Source organism: Papio anubis, chromosome 8 (genome assembly GCF_008728515.1).
Source record: "Papio anubis isolate 15944 chromosome 8, Panubis1.0, whole genome shotgun sequence".
Taxonomy (NCBI): Eukaryota; Metazoa; Chordata; class Mammalia; order Primates; family Cercopithecidae; genus Papio; species Papio anubis.
Window position 1 is genome coordinate 119,421,022 of NC_044983.1, and position 15,721 is coordinate 119,436,742.

Below are 15,721 nucleotides of genomic sequence, written 5' to 3' on the forward strand. Positions count from 1 at the left end.
TTATAATTTTACAGGACTGCCATCGTACATGTGGTCAGTCCTTGACCAAGACATCATAAAGAGGTGCATGACTGTAGAACTAGAACTCAAACTCATGCCTTCTGCCTCCTAGTCCAGCATTTTTCTCATTTTTCTGTGCCAAGAGCTTCTTTCCAACTGAGGAGATGACTCCAGAGAAGGTTGAACTCGGGCAAAGCCAGTAATTTTTATTTTTAACAGCAAAATGCAGATGCTAAAGTAGTGGCTCTTAACCTTGTCTGCACACTAGAATTATCTAGGGAGGTTTTCAAAAGCCCAAAGCCCTGGCCCATTAAATCAGACTATCTACAGACAGAAGTCAGGCATTAGCATTTTTGAAAGCACCAAGGTAATCCCAGTGTACAACCAACGTTGAGAGCTATTGAGCCAAATACATTTTCTTTTTCCTTTCCAGGCATTTAATCTTAGTCCAGCTGATCCAGATGGCAAATCAGATCCCTACATTGTGATCAAGCTTGGCAAGACAGAAATCAAAGACCGGGATAAATACATCCCCAAACAACTGAACCCAGTATTTGGAAGGTCAGTGGCCACCTGGGCTGCGTTTTATTGTCCTTTCTGCGCTTGCTCCTGCTGTGTTTCTGTGGGGACAGTGTGTGCATGTGTGTGTTCCTGGGTGAAATGGTGCCAGGAGGTTAAATGCTGGCTTCTGCTCTTGGTAAAAACCAAGCAAACCTATGTCCATGGAGCAGGATTGAATTCTTCCATGGTCCCCTGAGGAATTTGGTGGTACTTGGTGATCTCCTTACCCATAGCTTTCTTTACTGTAATTTTTTTCTTTTTCTTTTTCTTTTTCTTTTTTCTTTTTTTTTTTTTTTTGTGTGTGAACTTAAGTAGAGAAATATATACCCACAGCTCTCTAATTACCATTTTCTGGATTTTAGATTTAATAGGCATCTTGTAGGGTCACTGGATTCAGCCTTGTGCTTTTGAACAGAGCAGAGATTTCCTTTTTATAAAAAAGGCGGCCAAAGTCTAGGGAGGTTAAGAAACATATTCAAGTTCAGATGACACAATTGGAGGATAATGGGCCAGAAGTTTAGTCTTTTGTCTCCTACTAAAGGGATTTTTCCATCGTATCATTTTGAGGTTCATTTGAGGTGACTCCTGAGGTCAAAAAGTTGAACTCTGTCTTCAAGTTGTGCTTTGTTTTCCTGTAAAGTGTTAAAAGCTACTGCATTTGCATAAGGGGACTAGGCATTTGCCAGCTCACAGCAACCTTGCCATGCTCACTGATCCTATAATAGGATGTGCTACGCATTGCTGTTCCCTGTTTGAGTTTGTGCACCTGTCGTTCACGCTGGAATCAAGGTGGCCTGGGTTTCATTCTGCCACATACAAGCTCTACAACCTTGTGCAGATGGCTTAACCTCTCTGTTCCTAGTTTTCCTGACCTGCAAAGCAGCAACAGTGACACCTAAATCTCAGATTCCTTTAGAAGATTAAATGTGTAAAGCATCTAGCACATCACATTGGCTATGCCAGCACACAGTTGACACTCAGAACACATTAGCTCCCTTCCTCTCCACCTTGGTAATTGTGGTAGCAGCGGATACATCTTTAGTGTGTTTAATTTCTTCTTTCTTGAGTTTCTTGAGTAAGCAGGAACATGGGATAAAATCTCCATTGGCCCCATTTAAATTCATTTACACATCTGTGATCACTTTGGAGCCTCTGACATTTAATCAGCACTAGCCTCTTACATTTTATTGCTCCTGAGGAAATGAGGGCAATAAATGATCTTGCCTGTCCAGATTAATGAGAATGACAGTGCTGGGGGGACTTACCCTTGCTTCCCTCATCTAGAGATGACCTTTATCGTCACCTGCCGCTTATGTAACTAGTGTTTCAGTGTGACAACCGCTTGGTAGACACTTTCACCACAGTGCCTTGAACTAGACTTGTTTTACTACCCATGCTATATGGTTATGGCAAACAAGAGAAGAGGATGATGAAGTAATGTTCCTTCATGCCTCTGATATTGCAGCACCTCATCCAAAAGCTCTCCAGATGTGGATGTTTTGTTGGATATGTATTTAATTTTTACTTAGGAACAGAAGTTGCCAGCACAATCCCACAGTGTTCAAGCAGGAAGAGTAGAGGGTTCTTGTGCCTGACCCGGGGTCTGCGGAATCCTTCCTCATAACTTCAGCGTCTCAGTATCAGTGTGAGGGTGTCACAGCCTCCAACCCCTGATGCCCTGGTATCTTGCATTGCTTTACCTTTCTTCGTAGCCTCTGACATGGATTAGATGTTTATGGATTTATTGGCCATCTCCCATCTCCCCACTAGAATGTAAGAAGTATTTGAGCAGGGACTTAGTCTAGTCTGGTTAATGCCATATCCCCAGCACCTAGGACAGGGCCTGGCACACAGCAGGTGCTCAATATGTATTTGTGGAATGAAGAGATAGATGGATGGACGGACGGGTGCGTGGGTCGGTGGGTGGCTAGATGGACAAAATGCCAGTCAGTTGTCCGTGGGATTTAATGGGGCCCTATCTCCACATCATCTTGATATGGTGCATGTCTGTAGGCTTTGACAGTTTCTTCCTCATGGCTCTTACGGTTTCCCAGAATGTTTCCCATTGTCTCCACCACCTTGATAATTAACCATAAAGCAAAATGAGATCCTAAGGAACTGAACAATGGGTTAATAAATCAGCTCTACCTCCCCTTACTCATTCACATCTGCAGGACTTTGTCCTTGCTGTGCCCTCACCATGACATGCCTTTCTTTTTCTTGTCCACCTGCAGAACTTCATTTATTCCTCACAATTACTGGGAATCCACCATGTGTCAGGCACACTGCTAAGTGCTGGGACACAGTGAGGACCAAGCCACAATCTGTACCTTCAAGGTGCCCACGAATATTGACAGAACATCAAATAAATGTGTGATTACCATAGGCTGCTGCAAGTCCTGTGAAGACCCTGGGAAGGCATAAGACCATCGTGGGAGTGTTGAGGGGGTGGGAAGGGATGGGTGTTCTTTGCCCTGCAAAGTTCAGAGTGTAGGGAGGATGTGATGTGGCAGGAACTGGGGGTATCAATCAGGGTTCCACCACAGGAAGGGACCTAGCAGAGGAGAGAGAAAGAGAGAGAATTCCCCAGGGCTTCCTTAACAAAGTACCGTAAACTGGGTGGCTGAAACAACAGAAATTCATTCTCACAGTTTGGGATACTGAAAGTGTGATATTCTGGGATGCTTCCTTCTGTGGGCTGCAAGGAAGCCTCTATTCCCTGCCTCCCTCCCAGCTTCTGGTGATCTGCTGGCAATTCCTGGTGCTCCCTGGCTGGTAGATGCATTGCTCCAATATCAGCCTTCATCTCCACGTGGCCTGCTCCCTGCATCTCTCCACATCATCTTCCCTCTGTGCACATCTGTCTCTGTGCCAAATTTTCCTCTTTACAAGGACACCAGTCATATTGCATTAGGGCCCATCCTAATGACCTCATTATAGCTTGATTACCTCTATTAAGACCTCACTTCCAAATAAGGTCTGATTTTGAGGTGCTAGATCTGGAGCTTCAACTTATCTTTTGGCGGAGACACAATTCGACCCGTAGCAATATATACTGCTTTTCCTCTTTATTATGAGATTATTGTTTTTGCTCTTAAGGGTTTTCAACTGGTTAGAAAAGGCCTATTTAGATTATCAAGGAAAATATTCTTCAATTAAAGTCAACTAATTGTGGATGTTAATTACATCTACAAAATGCTACCATAGCAACACCTGGATTAGTGTTTGATTGAATAACTGGAGACTATAGTTGAGTCAAGTAGACACATGAAACTCACCATCACCCTGTGAGTAGATTGCAAATGTTTTTTTCTTTCCAATCAGGTCGTCATTTTGGTGACTATGTGCCAGCTGCTGGAGAGGTATAAAGTGTGCATGACCCTGTTTCCATGGAACCTACGCCCTTATGGAGGAGGCAGGGAATAAAAAAAAAAAAATCAGGCAGATATAAAATTGCCTGTATGATCAGGGAGCTTGACCTGGTTGGGAAAATGGCTAAGATTAGAAGTTCTGCAGATCTGGAGCACGGAGAACTTCCATTAGCACTCAAGGCTCAGTCAAAGAGTCATCTCTGTGAAACCTTCCGTAGTCACCCCTCCCTAGACAGGTGTACTAGGGACACCCTGCCTATAACTGTGTTGGAGCTCCTGCCACCTGATTTAGCCATATTCTTATTTGCCTTCCCCACTGGAAAGAAATTGTTTTACTTATCTCTTAAAAACTGCAGTGCCTGGCACGTGGTAGACACACAATAAATACTGAATGAACAAATGAATACATTGAAGAATGAATGAATGACCAAATGAACAATGGAACATCGTTCTTCTGAAGCTCAGAGGGTCTTCGTTCTTTCACCAAGTCTCAGTTTTGGCCCATTTCATGATGCATTCTATTTTCCCAAACTACCCTTGCATCTAGGGATAGTACCTCATTGACAAGTTGGTATAAGGCTAATTTTTCCCTGGGTGACTGGAAGTTCAACCATAGTGGGCTGTTTTTGGTAACTTTTTGTTTTGTTTTGTTTTGTTTTTGAGATGGAGTTTTGCTCTTGTCACCCAGGCTGGAGTGCAGTGGCATGATCTCGACTCACTGCAACCTCTGCCTGCCAGATTCAAGCTATTCTCCTGCCTCAGCCTCCCAAATAGCTGGGACTACAGGCGCCCACCACCATGCTGGGCTAATTTTTGTATTTTTAGTAGAGACAGGATTTCACCATGTTGGCCAGGCTGGTCTTGAACTCCTGGCCTCGAGTGATCCACCTGCCTCGGCCTCCATAAGTGCTGGGATTATAGGTGTGAGCCACCGCGCCCGACCCTGTTTTTGGTAACTTTTATTGACAGCTTCGTTTGAAATTTAGGTGAGATTAATATGTGGGCCCACAGCTTGGGGAGATGGGCCAGGGTGATTAAGTCTTCTGTCATGGTTGCCAGCAGCAGTTAAACCCTTCATAAGTCCTTCCGGTGACAGTAATGGTGATGGCTCAGGGGCACATGGCTGGAGGCTTCCTTGTGATGCACCTGCAGAGTATCAATTACAGTTTAGAATGTAAATCTTGGAGCTCAGGCAGGCAATACTGTGCCTTCAGATGGAAGACATACATACGGATTTCTTTCCCACACAACCATATCCCTGGCCTGCTAGAGCCGCTTCTGTCAGTTACCATCACTGGAGCTGTCCAGCGTCTCTGCTTTTTTCTCTCTGAGGAGGGTTAATTGGCTTGGGCATGCTGCAGTTGCTGTGCCTGCTTCACTGGGGAGTGAGTGTCAGGGCTAAGTGGATCTGACCATGAGGGCAGCAGCCCAGACAGCCCTGTGGACATGCAGGGAAATAATGGGCTCGCATTCTCCTTGCTCCCCCTCCTTTCTGTCCACTGCTCCCAGCCCAGCCCATCCTGTACCAGAGCAGACAGTCTAGACAGCTGGAGAATACTGCTGTGTCCTTGATTTTGTTTTCAGGAAGGCATTTCCCTATAATGTAGAGTTTTGCTTAACATTTAATTTTCAAGTACCAGTCCCAATGCAGGAACTCAGTAGCATGGATAATTTATCATCACAGGAAATCCAACAGCATTAATGCTCCTTGAGATAACTTGCATTGGTGTGGTTTCATGGGAGGAGCATTGAGCTAGGAATTAAGAACCTGGCACTTAGATTGGCCTGATTGATGATCTTGGGCAAGTCGCTAGTATTCTCTAGATTTCAATTTCCTTATCTGTAAAATGAAGGGATTGGATATGGTGATTTCTGAGATCTCGTATGGGTCACAGAAACATTTATTTTGTGTGTACTCTCTGCAGGTCAAGTGCAGGCTCCAGCAATGCAGAAACCAAAAAAAAGAAAGGCAGGTCCCTGTTCTCAAGGGGCTCATAGTCTTGTAGAGACAGCACTTCGGTCTTGCAATTCTATGTTTTTATAAGGTTTTCATTTAAAATAAATGTAGCTAGTATTTGTTGATGAAGCAATAATGGAGGGGAAGGGGAATGGCAGCGTATTGGGTACCAGTTGAATGCCTGAAAGTAAAATACGTGTTTTATAGAAACAATACTGCATTTAAACCCTATGCTAAATTTATAAAGAAGACATATATACTCATTTATAATATGGAGGTTAAGATGAATTAAATAACTTTCCCAAAGTTTTACAATCAGGAAGTTGCAGATTCAAAACCAAAATTAAAAATCAGTCCTGTTTGAAACCAAAATCCAAAGTTTTTCCTCTCCATCACCCTAGTTGAAGACTACAAGATGTGGTCCATGAAAAGGGGAGATTATTGGCTATTTGAAATTGATAACAGAATTGAAAATTCTTTGTACTGCAATGAAAAATTAAACCAAACAAATATCTGCTAAGTATTAACTGAGTTGCTGAGTATTTCATGAGTTCACATGAATAGTGGGCTAGCTAAAAGTGAAGCTAGGAATGGTTCCCTGTGTCACCAAATGTTACTGACTCTCGAAGTCTCTGCTTGGACCACAGGTCATTTGAGATCCAAGCCACATTCCCAAAGGAGTCCCTGCTCTCCATCCTGATCTATGACCATGACATGATTGGCACAGATGACCTTATTGGTGAGACCAAGATCGACCTGGAGAACCGCTTCTACAGCAAACACCGAGCCATCTGTGGCTTGCAGAGCCAGTATGAGATGTAAGTTCTTTCTACCCGGGAGACACTTGGTATTCTGAAGCTGTTGTACCCTTCAGGGCTCCAGACTCTGCATCCCAGTTGTCCATCTCTAGGAAGGCCAGACCAGGCTCAGCTTTAATGTCTCAAATGGGCTCCACATCAGCAGAGCTGGCTTGGGGAGACTCTGTTCAGTGCATTTGAGAGTCGTGGTGACTGGGGAGGCAGCTCTGATTGAGAACCACGGGCAGGTTCAAGAGTCAAGAGCTAAATGTATGTGTTCACTGAGTCAGATGTGCCTCGAAATCGGGTTCCCCTGGTAGAGAATAATGCTAGAAGAAGAATAATTAATATAATACAAATGCTAGTGTCCAAGCTAATTATAACACTCACGTACTTTTGATAAAGCACTTTACATGGAGTATCTCATTGCATTTTCTGAACCACCCTTTGAGGTGTTATCCACATTTTACAAATGAAGGAAGAACTGACCCAACTTTCACTCTTTTTTCCAATGTATTTTTAATTTTTGTGGGTACATAGATGTGTGTGTGTGTGTGTGTGTGTGTGTGTGTGTGTGTATATATATGGTATATGACATATTTGGTACAGGAATACAATGCATAATAATCACAGGGCAAATGGGATATCCATCACCTCAAATATTTATCCTTTATATTATAAACATCCAATTATACTCTTATTTTAAAATAGACAAGAAATTATTGACTATAGTTGCCCTGTTGTGCTATCAGATACTAGATCTTATTCTATCGAAATATATTTTTGTACTCATTAACCATCATCCACTCTCTATCTCCATGAGTTCAAGTATTTAAGTGAGAACATGCCAAGTTTGTCTTTCTGTGCCTGGTTTATTTTACTTAACCTAATGTCTTCAATTCATTTTGATTTTAATTTTGCATATGATGAGACATAGGGGTCTACTTTCATCCTTCTGCATATGGATATCCAGTTTTCCCAGCATCATTTATTGAAGAGACTGTCCTTTCTCTCTTTTTGGCATCTTTGTTGAAAATGAGTTCACTGTAGATGAATAGGTTTATTTCTGGGTTCTCTATTCTGTTGCATTGATTTATGTGTCTGTTGTTATGCCAGTACCATGCTCTTCTGGTTACTATAGCTCTAGCATAATTTGAAGTCTGTAGCATAATTTGAAGGTAAAGTGATTCCTCCAGTTTTGTTCTTTTTGCTTACAATAGCTTTGGCTATTCTGTGTCTTTTGTGGTCCCACGTAAATTTTAGTATTGTTTTTTCTATTTCTATGAAGAATGTCATTGGTACTTTGATAGAGGTTTCACTGAATCTGTAGATTGCTTTGGGTGGTATGGACATTTTAACAATACTGATTCTTCCAATCCATGAACATGGAATATGTCTCTGGTTTTTTGTATCCTCTTCAATTGCTTGCACCAATGTTTTATAGTTTTCATTGTAGAGATCTTTTCTCTCTTGAAGTTTATTCCTAGGTATTTTATTTGTAGCTATTGTAAATGGGATTACTTTCTTGATATTTTTTCACATTGTTCACTGTTGGTATATAGAAATGCTACTGATTTTTGTACCTTGATTTTGTATCCTACAACTTTACTAAATTTATCAGTTCTAACGGTTTTCTTGTGGGATCTTTAGTTTTTTATTTCAAATGTAAGATCATATTATCTACCCACAAGGATAACTTCTTCCTTTCCAATTTGGATGCCCTTTATTTCTTTGCCTTATCTGATTGCTCTAGCTAGGACTTCCAGTTCTGTGTTGGATAACAGTGGTGACAGTGGGCATCCTTGTTTTGTTTCAGATTGTAGAGGAAAGGCTTTCAGTTTTCCCCATTCAGTGTAATCCTAACTGTAGGTCTGTTGTGTATGTTTTTTATTGTGTTGAGCTATGTCCCTTCTATACTCAGTTTTTTGAGAGTTTCTTAAATTATGAAGGAATGTTGAATTTCATCAAATGCTTTTTAAGTGTCAATTGAAATGATCATATTGTTTGTGTCCTTCATTCTGTTGATAATGATGTCACACTGATTGATTGTGTATGTCAAATGATCATTACATCCCTGGAATAAATTCCACTTGATCATGATGAATGATCATTTTAAAATGATGTTGAATTTGGTTTGCTAGTATGTTGTTGAAAATTTTTCTTGAACATTTTTGCATCAGTGTTCATCAGAGATATTGGCCTATAGTTTTCGTTTTGTGATGTGTCTTTGACTGGTTTTGGTTTCAGGGTAATACTGGCCTTGTAAAATGACTTTGGAAGTATTTCCTTTTTCTCTGTTTTTCAGATTGGTATTAGTTCTTCTTTAAATGTTTGGTAGAAATCAACAGTGAAGCCTCGGATCCTGGGCTTTTCTTTGCTAGGAGACTTTTTATTACAGCTTCAATTTCATTACTTGTTTTTGGTCTATTCAGATTTTGAATTTCTTCATGGCTCAATCTTGGTAGGTTGTATGTTGCTAGGAATTCATTCATTTCTTCTAGGTTTTCCAATTTATTTACTAATATATTTCTAAATTTTCCAATTTATTTCTAACATATCATTAGTAGCCTCTAATAATCATTTGAATTTCTGCAGTATTGGTTGTAATGTCTCCTTTTTCGTCTGTAATTTTATTTATTTAGGAGTTCTCCCATTTTTCTTAGCCTGGCTAAAGAGTTGCCAATTTTGTTTATCTTTTTGAAAAACCAAGTTTTCATTTTGTTAATCTTTTCATCATTTTTATCATTTCAATTTCATTTATTTCTGCTCTGGTCTTTATTATCTCTTTTTCTACTAATTTGGGGTTTGGTTTGCTCTAGATTTTCTAATTCATTAAGATGTATTGTTACATTACTTATTGGAAGTTTTTCTACTTTTTTGATGTGGGTGCTTATTGCTATAAACTTTCTGCTTAGTACCGCTTTCATTGTGTCCTATAAGTGTTGGTATGTTATGTTTTCATTTTAATTTGTTTCAAGAAATTTTTAAATTTCTTTCTTAATTTCTTCATTGTGCCACTGGCCATGTAGGAGCATATTGTTTAATTTCCATGTGTTTGTATAGTTTCCAAAATTCTCTTGTTATTGATTTTGAGTTTTATTCCATTGTGGTCAGAGAAGATACTTGATATACTTTCAATTAAAATAATTTTTTTAAGACTTGTTTTGTGGCCTAACGTGTGGTCTATCCTTGAGAATGTTCCATGTGCTGAGGAGAAGAATGGGTATTCTGCAGCTGTTGGATGAAATGTTCTACAAACATCTATCAGGTCCATTTGGTCTACAGGGCTGATTATGTCCAATGTTTCTTATTTGGTGTCCTGTCTGGATGACCTGCCCAGTGCTGAAAGTTGGGTATTGAAATCTCCAGCTATTATTGTATTGGGGTGTATCTCTTTCTTTAGCTCTTTGCTTTATATATCTGGGTGGTCCACGGTTGGGTGTATGTGTATGCAACTGTTATATCCTGTTGCTGAATTGACCCCTTTATCATTACATAATGACCTTCTTTGCCTCTTTTTATAGTTCTTGTCTTGGAATCTATGTTGTCTTATAATAAGTATACCTACTCCTGTTTTTTTGTATTCCATTTGCATATCTTTTTTTAATCCTTTTAGTCTATGTGTATCTTTATTGGTAAAGTATGTTTCTTGTAGGCAACATATTATTGGGTCTTGTGTTTTTTTATCCATTGAGCCACTCTGTGTCTTTTGATTGGAGAGGTTAGTCCATTTATATTCAATGTTATCATTGTTAAGTAAGGACTTCTTCAATTTAAAAATTTTTTTGATTGTTTTTGCTGTTTACTCTCCCTTCTTCCTTTTAGTGAAGGTTATTTTCCCTGGTGGTATGTTTTAATTTCTTGCTTTTTTATTTTTTGTGTATCTCTTGTGTTTTTTTTTATTTGAAGTTACCATGAGGCTTGAAAATAATATAACCCATGATTTTAAGCTGATAACAGTAACTGCATAAACAAACAAAATAACAAGCAAAAATAAAACTGATGAAAACTCTATATTTTAACTTTATCTCCCTGATTTTTAACTTTTTGTTGTTTCTACTTTTATTATACTATGTCTTCAAAAGTTGTTGTAGTTATTTTTGGTTGGTTCATATGTTCATCTTTCCACTTAAGATATGAATAACTAATACACCACAGTTAATGTTATAACATTGTGTTTTTCTGTGTACTATTACCAGTGAGCTTCCCACCTTCATATAATTTCTTATTGCTCATTGATATCCTTTCCTCTCAGATTTAAAAACTTCTTGTAGCATTTCTTATAGGACAGGTCTGGTGTTGATGAAATCCCTCAGAGTTTGCCTGAGAAAGTCTTTATTTCTCCTTCATATTTAAAGAATACTTGTCCTAGATGTACTATTCTAAGCTAAAAGTTTATTTTCCGTCAGTACTTTAAATGTGTCATGCTACTGTCTCCTGGCCTATAAGGTTTCCACTATGAAGTTGGCTGCCAGACACATTGGAACTCCTTTGTATGTTATTTGTTTCTTTTCTCTTGCTGCTTTTGGGATCCTTAATTTATCCTTGACCTTTGGGAGTTTCATTATTAAATGTCTTGAGGCAGTCTTATTTGGATTAAATCTGCTTGGTGTTCTATAACCTTCTTGTACTTGAATATTGATATCTTTCTCTTGGTTTGAGAAGTTTTGTTATTATCCCTTTGAATAAACTTTCTACTCTGATCAATCTCTCTCTCTCTCTCCTCCTCTCTCCCCCCTCCCCCCCTCCTCTTTAAGGCCAGTAACTCTTAGATTTGCCTCTTAGAGGCTATTTTCTAGATCTGGTAGGCATGCTTCATTCTTTTCGATTGTTTCTTCTGACTGTGTATTTTCAAATAGTCTTCAAGCTCACTAATTCTTCTGCTTGATTAATTCTGCTGTTAAGAGACTCTGGTGCATTCTTCAGTAGGTCTGTTGCATTTTTCAGTTCTAGATTTTGTTTGATTCCTTTTAATCACTTTAATCTCTTTGTTAAATTTATTCAGTAGGATTCTGAATTCCTTCTTTGTGTTATCTTGAATTTTGTTGAGCTTCCTTAATGTAACAAAATGTAATGTAATGAATTTTGAATTCTCTGTCTGAAACAAAACATATCTCTGTCTCTCCTGGATTGGTCACTGGTGCCTTATTTAGTTATTTTGAGATCATGTTTTCCTGGATGGCCCTGATGCTTGTGGATGTTCGTCAGTGTCTGGGCATTGAAGAGTTAGGTATTAATTGCAGTCTTTGCAGTCTGGGCTTGTTTGTAGCCATCCTTTCTGGGAAGGCTTTCCAAATATTTGAAGGGACTTGGGTATTATAATCTAAATATTTGGTTACTGCAGCCATATCTGCATTTAGGGGACACTCAAAGCACAGTAATACTGTGGCTCCTGCAGACTTGTAGAGATATTGCCTGGGTGGTCTTGGGTAAGGTCCAGGAGAATTCCCTGGATTACAGGCAGAGTCTCTTGTTCTACTCTCTTTTCCCCAAATGAATGGGGTTTATCTTTCTGCACTCAGCTGCCTGGAGCTGGGGGAGGGGTGACACACACACCCAGTGGCCGCCAACACAGCACTGAATCTTGCCCAAGGCCTGCAGTGGACCACTGCCTGGCTACCACCTATGTTCACTCAAAGCCCAGGGGCTCTTCAGTCAATAGGTGGCACATCCAGCCAGGCTTCTGTCCTTCCCCTCAGGCCCATAGCCCCAGATGGGTCTGGAGATGCCATCCGAGAGCCAAGGGCTGGAGTTAGAAACCTTAGGAATCTACCTGGTGTTCTATTCTACTGTGGCTGAACTGGCACCCAAACCACAAGATAAAGTCCTCCCCTTTCCTCAAGCAGAGGGGTCTCTCCCCATGGCCACCACCGCCCCAGGCCCATGGTGAGTACTGCCTGGCTACTACCAACGTTCACTTGTGGTGAATGTTGCCTGGCCTATGTCTCTCCCTTCAGAGCAGTGGGCTGCCCTCTGGCTTAGGGCAGGTCCAAAAATGCCATCTGGGACCAAGGCCTAGAATCAGGGTCCCCAGGAGCCCACTTGGTTCTCTACCCCATGATGGCTGGGCTGGTGCCCAAGCTGCCAGACAAAGTCCCCTTTGCTCTTCCCTGTCCTTTCCTCAAGCAGAAGGAATCTCTCCCCATCGCTACCATGGCTGAGAATGTGCTGGGTCACACCTGAAGCCAGCACTGCTCTGAGTTTCACCCAAGGCCAATAGCAAGGACTACCCGGCTCTCACTGCTCATTATTCAAAGCCCAATGGCTCTTTAGTCAGCAGGAAATAAATCCTGCTAGGTCTGGGTTCTTCCCCTCAAGGCATCAGGTTCCCTTCTGAGCCAGGTTACCTCTAGAAATGTCTGGGAGCTGGGGCTTGGAATGGAGGCCCCAAGACTCTGCCTTGTGCTGTATTTACTGCAACTGAGCTGGTGTTCAAGGTGCAAGACAAAATCCTCTTTACTCTCCCTCTCCTCAAGAAACTCAGAAGGAAGCAGTCTCTCCTGGGCCTGTGAGCTGTGCTGCCTGGGATTAGGGGAGAGGTGGCGCGAGCACTCCCATGGCCGCCCCAGCTGGTATCTCACTACGTCATGTGCACCCCAAGCCCACTTGCTCTGAGCTCAGCATAGCAGTAGGATTTGCGCAGGAATTTCAGTCCCTGTGGCCAGGACTGTCTTTCGTGTTTATTTAGGACCCCAGAGTACTTTAGCCCGCGGTGGCGGAGTTTGCTGAAACTCAACTCAGGTTCCAACAGTTTGGATGGACAATTTGCCTGTAGCTAGGGCTGGTCTAAATGCTCCTTCCATGGGCACCAGCTGAGTTCTGAGTTCTGTCTGGTGTGTGTTTCTGCTGTGACAGGGCAGCACTGAGTTCCAATCCGAAGTCCGAAAATTATTGTGCTCTTCCTTCCCTAAGTGCACAGATCCTCTCTCCATGCCACAGGGCCATTGCCAGGGAATGGGGGAGGAGTGGCATAGGCAATTCGAGACTTTCTTTCTTACCCTCTTTAGTGCCTCTTTGCTTAATATCATGTTAAAACCAGGTACTGTGATTGCTCGCCTGATCTTGTGTGTATAGTTTCAGTTTGGTGTTCCTCTGTCTCCTTCCCCCAAACTCTCACTTTTTACAAATATTTTGAATGCTGCTTAATTTTAAAATATAGACTACCAGCTTTATTTTTTTAAAAGCATGTTGTACTGATAGCTTAAAAAAATTAAGAATATGGTGTAATTTTAAAAATATTTTTATTAACTATAAGACACTCATTGAAATTAGAAAACACAAAGTACAAAATAATTCTCAAATTATTCCACTCATATAATTCTTGTGTAGTATTTCATTTTCAATATGTTCCATGCTATTTTCTCCCTAACTGGACTCTACTATCCATGCAGTTTTATAACCTGCTTGTTGTACTCACCCTTATATCCCAAGCATTTTATGTCATTAGATATTCTTTATAGTCATTATTTCAATATATCTATAGTATTCAATCATAGGAATTATAAGATGGTAAAACCAATTTGCCTTCCTGAATTTTAGGGCATTTGTATTTTTCTTTATTCTGTTACAAATATTGCTGCTATGAATGTTCTCATACAAAAGCCACTGCACACCTCTCTGATAATTCACTTAATATTGATGCAGCAAGGTGGACTGCTCCATTACCAGGAATGCACATTCTGGGACTCTTAATACATATGCCCCAATGGCCCTCCAGAGGGTTGTGCCAATTTACACTGTAACAGGCTCGGAGCGCCTATATCCTTCATGGCATGATTTCATGCAGTCTCTCTTTCTGGTCTGTTCTTCCTGGAGCCTAGAGAGCCCGTTTAGTTTTCAGTCCCTAGTGGAACCATATGCCTCTTGGGGGATTTACATAGCTTTCCAAGTGCCTGAGAGGATTCCATTCAGACAGCGATTAGCTGTTCTCACTCGGAAATTGGGGAAGGAAACCACAGGAAAATGGTACATCTTTTGTTCAGAAGAATTTTCTGGCTGACCTGTTAGGGAGCAGTATAGTTGTTTGGGGACTTGCAACCTTTATTCACTGAAAAGTTTTTAAAACAAGCATGCCTATTTCTGGGAAGGCCTGTGTGTGGCTCTGGAACTGGCTTGGATGACCTTTTCAGGATTCTCTGGCATAATGTGGAGAAACCACTTGATAGCTCCATTTTATAAGCCATGTTGATTTGTTTAAATGCTTAAATTAAATTCTGATGATCCCAGTGTCCCAATGAGCAGAGGCATCAAGCTTATCTTGGTCCTGGCTGGTTGGGAGTGCTGCATTGCAAATTAGTAATTTTAACCAAACAGCTAGTTTTTAAGGAAAGAATAGGTTGGGGAGATTTAAAAACTTACCACTGATTAGAGAAACAACACAAGACCTTATCTGTGACATGGATATATACTATGATTTTGGCGGGGTGGTAGGGTAGGGAGAAGGGAGGGAAGAAGCAGAGGCCTTGAAAGGATGAGTCTGGCTTTTCTCTTGGAATAACAGCAGCTGAGTGGCTGTTCTGCTAGGAACTTAATAAAACTAAACAAATATAACCTGCAAAGAAATGCTCTTCTTTTGAAAATCCTGATTCTAGTGATAATTTTGGCTATGGGATATCTAATTATAAAAGTAAGGTGGCCGGGCACGGTGGCTCATGTCTGTAATCCCAGCACTATGAGAGGTTGAGGCAGGCAGATCACTTGAGGTCAGGAGTTCAAGACCAGCCTGGCCAACATGGTGAAACTTTATTAAGTCTGCTAGGGAATTAATAAAACTAAACAAATATAACCTTCAAAGAAATGCATAGAGACAGAAAGAAGACTGGTGATTGCCAGAGCTTCTGGGGGGTGGGAAAGAGGAGTAACTGCTTTCTGGGTACAGGGTTTTCTTTTGGGATGATGAAACTTTTTGGAACTAGATAGGGGTGATGGTTGTACCTCACTGTCAATATCCTAAATGCTACTAAATTGGTCAACTTTTAAATGGTTAATTTTGTTATGTGAATTTCCCTTCAACTTTTTAAAAATGAGAAGTACAT

At 40.8% G+C, this 15,721-nt stretch overlaps 1 protein-coding gene across 2 annotated transcripts in view; it reads left to right on the forward strand.

Moving 5' to 3' along the window:
- The window catches only part of FER1L6 (fer-1 like family member 6), a 214,850-nt gene that overhangs the window by 170,539 nt on the left and 28,590 nt on the right, over positions 1 to 15,721 (forward strand). For both annotated transcript variants that reach the window (XM_009213548.4, XM_009213549.4), the window contains 2 exons: positions 434 to 561; positions 6,537 to 6,707. In XM_009213548.4, the coding sequence (XP_009211812.3) occupies positions 434 to 561; positions 6,537 to 6,707 (299 nt within the window). The remainder of the gene's footprint in view (positions 1 to 433; positions 562 to 6,536; positions 6,708 to 15,721) is intronic.